At 45.0% G+C, this 13235-nt stretch overlaps 1 protein-coding gene across 1 annotated transcript in view; it reads left to right on the top strand.

Annotated features, from left to right (window-relative positions):
* The window catches only part of GDF6 (growth differentiation factor 6), a 37596-nt gene extending 24707 nt beyond the window's left edge, over nucleotides 1–12889 (top strand). The window contains exon 2 of the mRNA XM_030190187.1: nucleotides 10953–12889. Coding sequence (XP_030046047.1) covers nucleotides 10953–11842 — 890 coding nt within the window. The 3' untranslated portion in view covers nucleotides 11843–12889. The remainder of the gene's footprint in view (nucleotides 1–10952) is intronic.
* Nucleotides 12890–13235: the final 346 nt, after the last annotated feature.

Here is a 13235-nt window from a genome sequence, read left to right as displayed (position 1 = left end):
TCGTTCTACAACACTCAGGGATTTTGTAGACTCAATCATATCCCCCTCAGCCGTCTCTTTTCCAAGTTGAAGGGCCCTAACCTTCTTAGCCGTTCCTCATATGAGAGGAGTTCCATTTTTTTTGCGAAGAACACCTGCAGTCAAAGCAGAACACTAGATCTTGACAGCCACACAAACTCAAAAAAACTGTCTTCTCATACTTTTACCTGTGAGGAGGGGTAGACAGTTTTAATATAGCTCATTTACCAGGATAAATAACCCTCATTAGATCTGTACATATAGAACACAGTTTATTATTTAAAAGTGTGATCTCCATCTATGCATTTTTACAGGATTATTCTGGGATGGATGAGGTGGGGTAATTCTGAATGTTCATACACGTTATGTCAGGGGGCATCTTCAGGAAATGAAAAATAATCGGGGAAGGGGACAAGGCTGAAGGGTCACCTAGGGTGTTTAATACCCTTTAACTTGCCAGGTTGTTTCAGCTGCAACAAGCGTTTGACTCTATCGTACTTCTACATGGAAGGAATTATGAGACAATGGCCTATATATTATTTTAGCCCATCCTAATTTTGAACTATGAAGGTGTTTAATAGATCCAATAGTTCACCCTTCTAACAGGGGATGTGAGATATCCACCCCTTCGGTCTACCAAATCACATAAAGTTAAAATTCTGATTTGTTACTAAACTACAAGAAAGCAGTCAGACAACCAAGTGAAACAAAACAAGCTGCAGCTTCTTTTATTGATGAGGAACAAAATAACTAACCCGAGCAATAAAATAAAATACTTTAACAAACCGACAATGGACTACCTGCCATCCACAGCTAGAAGTCCGAGTACAAACAGTCAAAGCATAGTAAACATGAGTTACTCTGCCATAAACAGTAAGAGCAAAGAGAGACCTGGACCTCCAGGACTGAGTTTGAAAGCTTAGGCCCAACCATCACCACCTGGTGACAGTTACGGCCTTGTTCAAAGAACCTCCTTTGAACGGATTCCTAGCTCGGGTATCCTGGAAGGTGAACCCCCTCCCCCCTCAGACCATAAGAAAATGAAGCTGCAGGCCACGATCATTCAGGAACAAGTCAAGGCCCATGTCTGACAAATAGACATTATCCCAGCCATAAAGGCCCAGGCAGGACACATCTGCCCGATCATGGCAAATAGGATGGCCGCTCTCTTGTCACCAACCATTTTCCAACTTGGCAATTCACTTTTGCGAAGCCTCTAGTCCACCTCCTGTTGCCAAAGCAGCTTGGGTGAGGAATAATGTCTAATCACAGAAGGGTTTTGTAGAGAAACCTATTCAACAAGATCCTGAGGTCATTCTTGAGTATATTCACCAGCTGCTTTCCCGTTAGGGAGCTGACATTTTTTCTACCAAGATGTAACACCAACAAGTTGGGGCAGTTGTCTTGCTGCTTATATCACAGGTCCTGCCACCACATTCCCCGGTCTCCCCACCATGATAGCTTAACTCGAAGATGAGATAGCCCCAAGTGCAATCCTCTTGGATGATTTGCCGCCTGCCGACTCACCGAATGGATAAAGGAGTGGTCAACAATCCAAATGTAGGAGGCAACCACACCTGCAAGAAAAGAAAAAACACCAGGAAGCAAGAAAAAGGACCCACAATAACAAGGAACCATGATATAACAGATAGACCAATGTCAGCCATAATAAAGCTTGGCAAAATAATCCTACTTCCTTACATAGCCCCTGAAGGTCCCATATTTCCACCTGCCGACACAAAGCTATTTAAAGTTGTTAAATCACAAGAGGGTTGCACAAAATTAAAAGAGGACCTTACAAAACTGGAAGACTGGGCATCCAAATGGCAGATGAGGTTTAATAGAAGCAAGTGGAAAGTGATGCATGTGGGAAAGAGGAACATGAACTATAGTTACGTGATGCAAGGTTCCACTTTAGGAGTCATTGACCAGGAAAGGGATCTAGGTGTCATCATTGATGATATGTTGAAACCCTCAGCTCAGTGTACGGCGGCGGCTAAGAAAGCAAATAGAATGTTAGGTATTATTAGGAAAGGAATGGAAAACAAAAATGAGGATGTTATAATGCCTTTGTATTGCTCCATGGTGCGATCACACCTCAAATACTCTGTACAATTCTGGTCACCACATCTCAAACAAGATATAGTGGAATTAGAAAAGGTACAGAGAAGGGCGACGAGAATGCTAAAGGTGATGATACGACTTCCCTATGAGGAAAGGTTAAAGTGGCTAGGGCTCTTCAGCTTGGAGCAAAGATGGCTGAGGGGAGATATGATAGAGGTCTATAAAATAGTGAGTGGAGTGGAACAGGAGATGTAAATCGCTTGCTTACTCTTTCCAAAAATACTAGAACTAGGGGGCATACAATGAAGCTACAGAGTAGTACATTTAAAATGAATCGGAGAAAATAGTTCTTCACTCAACGTGTGATTAAACTCTGGAATTCTTTGCCAGGGAATATAGTAAAAGCAGTTAGCTTAGAGGGGTTTAAAAAAGGTTTGGATAGCTTCCTAAAAGAAAAGTCCATAAGCATTATTAAAATGACTTGGGGAAAATCCACTGCTTATTTCTAGGATAAGCAGCATAAAATGTATTGTACTGTTTTGGGGTCTTGCCAGGTACTTGCAGCCTGGATTGGCCACTGGGCTTGAAGGACCTTTGGTCTGTCCCAGTATGGCAACACTTATGTTCTTATGTTCTAATGACCTTTGAAATTCCTAAATAACTAGATTCCTGTTCTCTTTCTGGCTGAGTTGGTTTTGAAATGCCTGCTGTTACATTACATTACAATCAGGCTCATTTTTGAAAGAGATGGACGTCCATCTTTTGACATAAATTGGCACTTGGACATCCATCTCACAGAGACGTCTAAATCGGTATAATCGAAACTCGATTTTGGACATCTCTATTGGAAGTCTGTCGTAAGGACATCCAAATCTCGGAGGCGTGGTGGAGGCGGGACTTGGGCGTTCCTAAGACTTGGACATCTTTGAGCTATAATGGAAAAGAGCAAAGACATCCATGACTAAAACTTGGACGTTTTCACCCGGACCTGTTTTTATTATGAATAAAGCACAAAAAGGTGCCCAAAATGACCAGATGACCACTGGAGGCAATTGGGGATGACCTCCCGTTACTCCCCCAGTGGTCACTAACCCCCTCCCACCCTAAAAAGCATCTATGCCAGCCTCAGATATCAAACTCATGTCCATGACAGCACATGCAGGTCCCTGGAGTAGTTTCGTAGTAGGTGCAGTGCACTTCAGACAGGTGGACCCAGGCCCATACCCCCCTTATCTGTCACATTTGTGGAGGAAACAGAGAGCCCTCCAAAGCCCACCAGAAACCCTTTGTACCCACATATAGGTGCCCCCTTCACCTGTAAGGGCTATGGTAGTAGTGTACAGTTGGGGGTAGGGGGTTTGGTTTGGTTTTTTTTTTGGGGGGGGGCTCAGCACACAAGGTAAGGGAGCTATGTACCTGGGAGCATTTTATGAAGTCCACTGCAGTGCCCCCTAGGGTGCCCGATTGCTGTCCTGGCATGTCAGGGGGACCAGTGTACTACAAATGCTGGCTCCTCCCACATACAAATTGCTTACATTTGAACGTTTTAGACTTGGACATATTTGGTTTCAAAAATCGCCAAAAATCAAAGACGTCCAAATCCAAGGACGTCCATGGTATTTTTGAAACCAAAGATGGACGTGCATCTTTTTTCGAAAATGATCTTCTCCCCGCCTCCAAATTTGGACGTTTTACAAAGATGTCCAAATTCCAACTTAGATGTTTCTTTCGAAAATGCCCCTCACTATATACTTATATTCCATGTTTACCTTGTTGGCAAGGGACTGCAGGTCTGACACTTTTTCTATTGAAAGCTCTGCCAGTTGTCACCTTTCCTGCCTTGTGTAGGGGAAAGAGGGGCCCTGAGTTTGTGTGCTTGCTGGACTGTAAACATTTTGTTGGAAGGATGTTCATGGGAAACTAGTTTAGTTTTTGTGCTGTAGGATGCTACACAACCCAATCAGAAAAAAAATACACTCATATTTTTGTGTACTGAGCATGAGATCACAAAAAGAAAGAGAATTTAACATACACTCAAATGTACACATGTAAAGGGAATTTTAATAACTGGCTGGTCCTGTACAATTTTTCTCTGGTCCTCCCTTTTTTTCCCCTCTATGTGCTTTCCCCCTCCTTCCCAACACATTTTACACCCTGGCTTTAGAAATATGCATGTATTTGCATTGCAGCAGATTATTTTTTATGATTTAAATAAACCTACATATGGAGCAGACACCATGCAAAACAGAGACTGGCTGTATTCTGTGAACATTTTTGTAAAAAGGTGCAATATGTCAAAAAACATGCAAAATGTCAAACTTTGGGGGTAGTTTTTGGTATGTTTACAGACATTCTGTTCATTTTAGCCGGCATTGTTTTCATTTGGGGTCCTTTTACTACGCTGCAGTAAGAATTGGCCTTAGCACAACCTTACGCATGTCTTTCCTGTGAGCTAAAGCCATTTTCACCACAGCCATAAAAAGTCTTTTAAAAATGATTTTCATTAATGGTCATGTGCTAATGGTAACAGTGCATGGCCATTAAAAAAATTACTGTGTGAACACTTACTGACACCTATTTAGGTGATGGTAAGGGCTGCTGAATTAATTGTGCACTAATCAGTTAGAGCATAGGTTTTTTTTTTTTTTTTTGCTTTGGTGGTTTCTTGATAGCGTTTTCAACATCCACTAAACTAAGATATTTATCTCATCTGTATGCACTAAAAATGTGTATTTTGTTACCAGGATTGTATTTGCAGTGCATCATTTTTTACAACTAAGCCCTGTTAGTGACAGTTTGGCTACCACTTTAAGAGAGCTCTGCAATCTTATGTGACCTCTGATGCAGACAAACAGTTGCCAAAACAGGACCTGTGTCTGGTCCATCTAATGAAAGAATTGTGTCATTTCCATTGTCCTGCTCCTGAAAGTCTCTTTCTGCTTTTTGTTCAGCAGAGGAATGCCCACTTTCCTCCCCTGGCAAACCCCTCAAAAAATTCCCCCAAAATAATTAGTTTTTTTTAGTAGCCAAGAGATCTGTGTGGATAAGTTAATATTAATATCAATATCAATGTTATATTAATATTCTTAATAATTTTGCTCTGAAAATGTAAAAAAGAGGCACTTTGTAATCACTCAGATTTTATTCCCTTATAATATTACCCATATAATAATCCCACTTATGTAATCTTGGATTCTATATTGTGGGCTTGAGTGTAACTATTTGATAATTCCCTTTAGTTTATAATTATATTGTGTAATTAAATAGCGAATAGTTTACTTTTCTGTACAAGTTGTATTTGATTGAAAGAACTGAAAATATAATTAAAAAAATAATAATTAGGTTTTTTTCTGTGTTAGACACATTGGGCTAGATTCTATGTATGGCACCTGAAAATTTTGAGGGGAGGTATGATAGAGCTCTGTAAGATAATGGTTGGAATGGAACGGGTCGATGTGGAGCGTCTGTTTACGCTTTCCAAAAATACTAGGACAAGGGGGCATGCAATGAAGCTGCAGTATGGTAAATTTAAAATGAATTGGAAGAAATTTTTCTTCACTCAACGCATAGTTAAACTCTGGAATTCGCTGCCGGAAAAGGTGGTTAAGGCAGTTAGCTTAGCGAACTTCAAAAAAGGGTTGGATGGCTTCCTGAAGGAAAAAGCCATAGAATGTTATTGAATGGACGAGGGAATAATACAGTATTTCTAGGATGGGCGGGACAAATTGCTTGTTCTTTTGGCCGCTGTCGGTGACAGGGTGCTGGGCTCGATGGACCCTTGGTCTGTCCCAGCATGGCAATGCTTATGTACTTATGTACTTCCACCTAAGGGTATTCTATAAGTGGCACCTAGATTTAGGTGCAGTATATGGAATACGCTTAGTTGACATCCCAGTGCCTAGAACTAAGTGCATCTGTTTACACCAAGGAAAATGTGGTGTAAATACCAGCACATAGATTTAGGCGCAGACGTTTTGGAATGTCCAAGAAATGCCCATTTCCCTGCCTATTACCTCACTCCTGTTTTGCTCCACGCATTAGAATTTAGGTTCTGTGCATCACAGAATATGTTTTGGGCCAGATTCTATAGAAGGTGCCTAAAATATTCTGTGCAGTAAACATTGTGGCCTGAGCGTATTCTATAAGCAGCGCCTAGATTTAGGTGTGGTTTATATAATACACTTAGTTGATATCACAGCGCCTAAAAGTAGGCACATCCATTTCCACCACTGAAAACATGGCATAATTCCCTGCAAGTAGATTTATATGCACTGGGCCATATTATTAACTATGCATGTAAATTTCATATTGCCCACAAAATGCTCATTTGCCCACCCATAGCCACACCCCTTTACAACTACACACATTAGAATTTAGGTGCAGTATATGCTTAACAAGTTAGTTGTGCACATAAATTCTAATTAATGCCAATTAATGCTCATTATTGCTTGTTAAGTGCTGTTATCAATGCTGATTAGCTTGTTAAGTTAGTTAACTTATACACATTGTTATGGAATACACTTAGATTTCAGTGCAGAACGCTAGGCACACTATCAGGGGAATTTTCGAAAGAGAAGGGCGCCCATCTTCCGACACAAATCGGGAGATGGGCGTCCTTCTCTCAGGGTCGCCCAAATCGGCATAATCGAAAGCTGATTTTGGGCGCCCTCAACTGCTTTCCGTCGTGGGGACGACCAAAGTTCACGGGGGGGGGGGGGGGGGGGGGGGGGTGTCGGCACCATACCGAAGGCGGGACTGGGGCGTGATTAAGAGATGGGCGTCTTCAGCCGATAATGGAAAAAAGAAGGGTGTTCCTGACGAGCATTTGGCCGACTTTACTTGGTCCGTTTTTTTTCACGAACAAGCCTCGAAAAGGTGCCTGAACTCACCAGATGACCACCGGAGGGAATTGGGGATGACCTCCTCTTACTCCCCCAGTGGTCACCAACCCCCTCCCACAAAAAAAACATTTAAAAACATTTTTTGCCAGCCTCTATGCCAGTCTCAAATGTCATACCCAGCTCCATCACAGCAGTATGCAGGTCCCTGGAGCAGTTTTTAGTGGGTGCAGTGCACTTCAGGCAGGCGGACCCAGGCCCATCTCCCCCACCTGTTACACTTGTGGTGGTAAATGTAAGCCCTTCAAAACCCACCCGAAACCCACTGTACCCACATGTAGGTGCTCCCCTTCACCCCTTAGGGCTATGGTAGTGGTGTACAGTTGTGACAAAGCAGTATAATTTTATGGTTTATAATATATTCTGATATATGTCATCATTTGCTCATTTCTGAATTTCTGATCCAAAGAAGAAGGGTTACCTTCGAAATGTATTAAGTTAGTCCAATAAAAAAGGTATCATTTTCTTTTCTTTTCCTTTACTTTTTTTAATTTCCATTTATTACCTAAAAATGTTTTAATGCTAATATCTTTAGTGCATAATATCTGCACTTTACTGACTCATATTAATGGTGCCAGGTGCTTCCACAATTCTGAATTATCTGTCATAATGTACCTGTCCCTGGATTCTCTATATTGTGCCAAAAGTGGCGTGACGAATTTTGGGTGCATGCCCAAGATGTGTGCGCAACTGAATTGATTAATGAGCCCTTAGCTAGCGATAATTGGGGGCAAACAACCAATTTTTGCAGTTAATTGGATTCGCTTGGCAGTTGTGTGCTATTCTATAAAGATCCATGCACAACTTTTATAGCATGTATCTTAAAAGGGACTGTGGCCAGGGGTGTGTTGGAGACATTCCGAACGTTGCACATGGAATTATAGAATCAGATTGATTCATGCCTTAGGGGTCCTTTTACTCAGCTGCTATAAAAAGGGCAACTTCACTAGCAGTAGGGGCTGTTTTTGCTGTGCCCTGAGGCCCTTTTAACTGCAGCAGGTACAAAGGCCAAAAAAAGACATGGCCATGTGGTAAGACTTCTCTTACCACGTGGCCATGTGTGTGTGTGTGTGTGGGTGGGGGAGCACTTACAGTCAACCATTGAGGCACTGCCCGATTACCGCTGGGTAAAACCCCTGCAGAAATATATTTTGAATATTTCCACTAATGCTGGAAATGCTGTATGTTGGGGGTGGAACTTCCGCTGATGCCCATGTTGGGCTGGCTATAGTCAGGGCCGCCGAGAGACTAGGCCGGGCCCGGGGCAAAGCCTCCCCGCCCCCTCCCCCTGCCCCCATCGCTCCCCCTGCTGCTGCCATCCCCTGTCGCTCCCCCGTCGCTGCCGTCCCCGGTCTCACCTGCCTGCCTCCACGGCTCCAGGCCCCCTGCATTCGAAGTGGCAGTCACAGATCGCCTCCCTTTGGGCCTTCCCTCCCTGTGTCCCGCCCTCATCTGATGTAACTTCCGGTTTCCGCAAGGGCGGGACACAGGGAGGGAAGGCCTGAAGGGAGGTGATCTGTGACTGCTGCTTCAAATACAGGGGGCCCGGAGCCGAGGAGGCAGGCAGGTGAGACCGGGGACTGCAGCGCCAGCCGCCGGGCCCCCCTTGGAGGCCCGGGCCCGGGGAATTTTGTCCCCCCTGACCCCCCCCCTCTCGGCGGCCCTGGTTATAGCTGCAGATTGGCACATGGTAAGCCCGCGGTGGGCTTACTGCTGCTTCGTAAAAGGGCCCCTGAGTTAGGTGCAGCCATTCACTCCTGCTTTTAGCAGGCATAAATCCCCTGTCCAACAGTTAGGGGTGGATCCGCTGCCTAAGTGCAATTCTGTAAAGCGCACGCACCCTTTATAGAATTATGCTTAGCACTAATTTTTTTTTTGGCTGTGGAATTTTGAGCACCATTTATTGAATTCCCTCCTCTGTGGGTAACATGGGAACACCCACTATCTACCTATGATATTACCCCTCCCAAAAATTATTTTCCAAAAACGAGGTAATGTGTAGGGTTAGTGTCAGCAAACAGGCAAATTACTGTAAAGGGCTATATCAGGGGTGTAGTCAGACTTTGGCGGGAGGGAGGTCCAGAGCTCAAGTTAAGGGGGCACATTTTAGCCCGCCCTGGTGCCAACGACCCCCCTCATTTTAACCCCCCCGCCCCCCATTTTTAAACTCCACGCCGCCACCACCACCTTAGACCCCCCCCCCCCAGCGCCAACCCTTTTGACCCCCTCTTCCCGCTGCTGCCAACCCTTCCCCACCGTCAGGTACCTTTGCTGGCGGGGGTCCCCAACCTCCGCCAGTTGGTCCTCTTCTCCGGTGTAGCCACGTTGCTGATCTGCAAGGGCAGGCTTCTGTTTCTGTCAGACTCACAGAAACATAAGCCTGCGCGGCCGCGTTGTTGATCTGCAAGGGCAGGCTTCTGTTTCTATGAGTCTGACGTCCTGCACATGCAGGAGGTCATACTCACAGAAACAGAAGCCTGCCCTTGCAGATCAGCAATGCGGCCGCTCCAGAGAAGAGGACTTTGGCTGGCAGGGGATGGGGACCCCCACAAGCAAAGGTACCCAATGGCGGAAGGGGAGGGTTGGCGGCAGGAGGGGGGTCGAAGGGGTTGGCGGTGGGGGAGCCAGGGCCAAATCTACGGGGGTCCATGCCCCCATGGCCCCAAGTAGCTACACCCCTGGGCTAGATTCTCTGTATAGCGTCTGAAAAATCTGCATGGAAAAAAACATGCTTAGACATACTTTATAGAATAGGTCTAAATTTCCACGTGGTTTACAGAATACACCGAGCGCCCATCCCATCACGGGCAGTTACGTCAAGGATAACTTGGTGTAAATCCCAATGCCTAAAATAGGCGCAGACTGGCTGTATTCTTTAACAACACACGTAGATTTGAGAAATGCCACCTTTTCAACTATGCAACTTACAATTTACGCGCATCATGTTTCAGAATACTCTTAGTTGGGTGCGTAAATTCTAATTAATGCCAATTAGTGTTAATAATTGCTTGTCCAGTGGCAATTATCAGTGCTGATTGGCTTGTTAACTAAGTTGCATGTGCAAATCTGGAATGTGACTGAATTTGCACACGCAACTTAAGTCACGCTATATAGAATCCAGAGTGAGCGCATGCTCAGGCACAATTCTCCCGCACTTCTACCCCATGATCAGAGATAATTGCGCTGCTTAAAATTGCATGCATTATCTCTGATCATAGGTCTAACAACGGCCCGCCCTGTTCCAGCGCTATTTTAGAGCGCTGTTTGGAACAGCGCAGAGCTTTTGATCATCTGCCTATAAGAGCCCTCGAGCGTGTTGTTTCACGAGGGCTCTGATCATGGGGCGGTAGCAAACGCCGGCGCTAGTATGGCGCTAACAGCCTCTACCGACGGCATTTGCTTTTGATCATCTGCCTGTAAGACTGTAAGCCCTTTAAGGACAGGGAAAATACTATAGTATCCAAATGTAGGTTTCTTTGAACCATTATTGGAAAAAATTAGAGTTTCAATCTGTACAGAAATAGAAGAAAAGTGATGCTGGCTTTTTGCTGTTTCTTTGTAAAAGATAGTGCTGGGCAGACTATACGGTCTGTTCCAGAGATGGTGGTGGGAGGCGGGACTGGTGGTTGGGAGGCGGGGATAGTGCTGGGCAGACTTATACAGTCTGTGCCCTGAAGAGGACAGGTACAAATCAAAGTAGGGTATACACAAAAAGTAGCACATATGAGTTTATGTTCTTGGGCAGACTGGATGGACCGTGTAGGTCTTTTTCTGCCGTCATCTACTATGTATGTTACTATGTATGTATTGGGCAGCTGAAAAGACTAGAGCTGTACCTGAGAGGTAGCCATTTCTTCCTAGGTAGATGTCATGTAGTAGCACTTTCAAGTCTAGATTCCCCTCCCCCCCCCCCCCCCCCCCCCCCCCCCTAAGTGAAACTAACTTTATTTTATTTTTCTCTTTATCTTGCAGACGATCTCTCGCACACTCCTTTAAGGAGACAGAAGTATTTGTTTGATGTCTCGACTCTCTCGGGCAAAGAAGAGGTGGTGGGGGCTGAGCTGAGGGTCCTTCTCAAAGCTCCTGGGGATGGTGTATTCAGACCTGGAGCTGCTGTCTACCACCTGCAGTTATCCCCCTGTGTGGCTCGGACAGTGCTGCACTCCAGGACTTTGGACCTGCAGGACCCACCCAGATCTGGATGGGAAGTGTTTGACGTCTGGCAAGACCTCCAGAGGTATCGGAAAGCCCCCGGACCGGACAGGAAACAGTTTTGTTTGGAGGTACGAGCCATTAGCGCCAAATCGAACCTGGAAGCGGACCTGAGAAACCTGGGCTTGGCCAGGAAGGCACGTACCCAACAGGAGAAAGCACTTCTGGTGGTCTTCACCAAGTCCAAGCAAAAGAATCTGTACAAGGAAATGAAGGAGCAGGTCAGTTCCTCCCAGAGGGCGGACGAAGAAACCAAACTTCAGTTTAAAACCCGAAGGAAGCGAAGGACAGCCTTTAAAAATCGCCACGGGAAGAGGCATGGCAGGAAATCGAGATTAAGGTGCAGCAAAAAACCGCTTCATGTCAATTTTAAAGAACTGGGCTGGGACGACTGGATTATAGCCCCTCTGGAATATGAGGCTTACCACTGCGAAGGGGTATGTGATTTCCCGCTTAGATCCCATCTGGAGCCTACAAACCATGCCATTATTCAAACTCTAATGAACTCTATGGACCCTAGTTCCACCCCCCCGAGCTGTTGTGTGCCAGCAAAATTGACACCCATTAGCATACTGTACATTGATGCAGGCAATAACGTGGTTTACAAGCAATATGAAGACATGGTAGTGGAATCGTGTGGGTGCAGGTAGCAGCAACTGGCTTGGCAAAAACTGTGAGATGGTGAAGCTATAAAGGCACTCAAGGACAAAAGTCAGCTGGCTGGGCCGGAGGTCCTGCAAATTTTGCCCAGAAAAGGGGAAACTAGTCCTCAAGTCAGGTGCCCCTATAAAACCTTTTACGGATGTTTGTTTATTTTTCTCGCCAGTGTCTACAAGCCTCTCAGATTTTACTGAGTGGACTGTGTGGCGCGTTTAACCAATTTTACCCAGCCTGAACAACAAATCTGCTCCTTCCAAGTCAACCTGTGCTTTCCACTGGAAGTGAGCAATTCAATCCTAGCTTTCGAGCTTGATCCTACATTTCTGCTCAGAGAGGAATGGACCCAATTTACTAGGTTTGATTTGCTGAACCACAGTTTCTTGGAGAGTGTGGCCCATCATGACAGCTTCCCTTCACCTGCATCCCTCAGAGCACGATTTCTCCATAAGGAGACAACTAAGTGGCCGGGCTAAGAAGAGGGCGAGGAAGGGGCGTTTGGGGGAGAAAGCTTTTCTTCAGATCAGATGGAACCAGCGCCATCCAGCTCGGGTTGTAGGAGTCACGTCTGGACAGCCAAGGATTAGGTGACTGCCTCCTCTGTTGATTTCTTTTTTGGAGTGTACACAAGATACAGTGACAGCCACCTGTTCAAACTGAGGCTATTTAAGATGAAGGCAAAAAGCAATAGTGGCCCTCTTTCAAGAGCTGGCATGCGGAGAGTAATGGAACCAGAAACCAGACAAGGCCAAAAAGCCCCCAATAAAAGATTTTTATTCCCATCTCAGCAGAATTATCTGATAATCTATACTGCCTTTAAGGTGAAAGCAATTTAGGAGCTACTAAAGCGTTCAAACGAAAAGAGAGGGAGAGAAAGGAAGAGGGGAAAAAAAAAAGAGAGAAGGGGGAACGGCTGGTCTGTGAAGTTCTCTAAAAGGGGTTATTTCGTTTCTTCTCTCTCTTTGACATTCCTGCAAGATTACCAGCCAGAAAAAGCCTAAGGCCAAAAAAAAAAGTATTGTCCCAGATTGTAATTACAAGTTAGGTATATATTTTAAGACTCCGTAATGAAAAACTGTGAAAAGAGCAAAGTGTTACAAAAAGCACAAACGGGGGGTGGGGGATGGGGGGGGGGGGGTGTTGGAATGACCCTGCCTTACTTCAGGGAAAGGGAATGTGTTTCACTCTGTCAGAGATGTCAGGCGCATGGGCTCTGTTACAGTATTATATGCAAATCCCATTAGAAGGCGTCTGTCAAAGCCTCTCTTTAAAAATGCCCAAGAACAACGCACGCACTTCTAACTAAACATGAGTTTTCTATTCCTTACCTCCTTTCGATTCAATCATTTTTTTTTTGTTTTGTTGTTGTTGCTTATGTGGGTTCCC

This window comes from Microcaecilia unicolor, chromosome 1 (assembly GCF_901765095.1).
Source record: "Microcaecilia unicolor chromosome 1, aMicUni1.1, whole genome shotgun sequence".
Lineage (NCBI taxonomy): Eukaryota > Metazoa > Chordata > Amphibia > Gymnophiona > Siphonopidae > Microcaecilia > Microcaecilia unicolor.
This window is presented reverse-complemented; position numbering and strand designations above follow the sequence as displayed.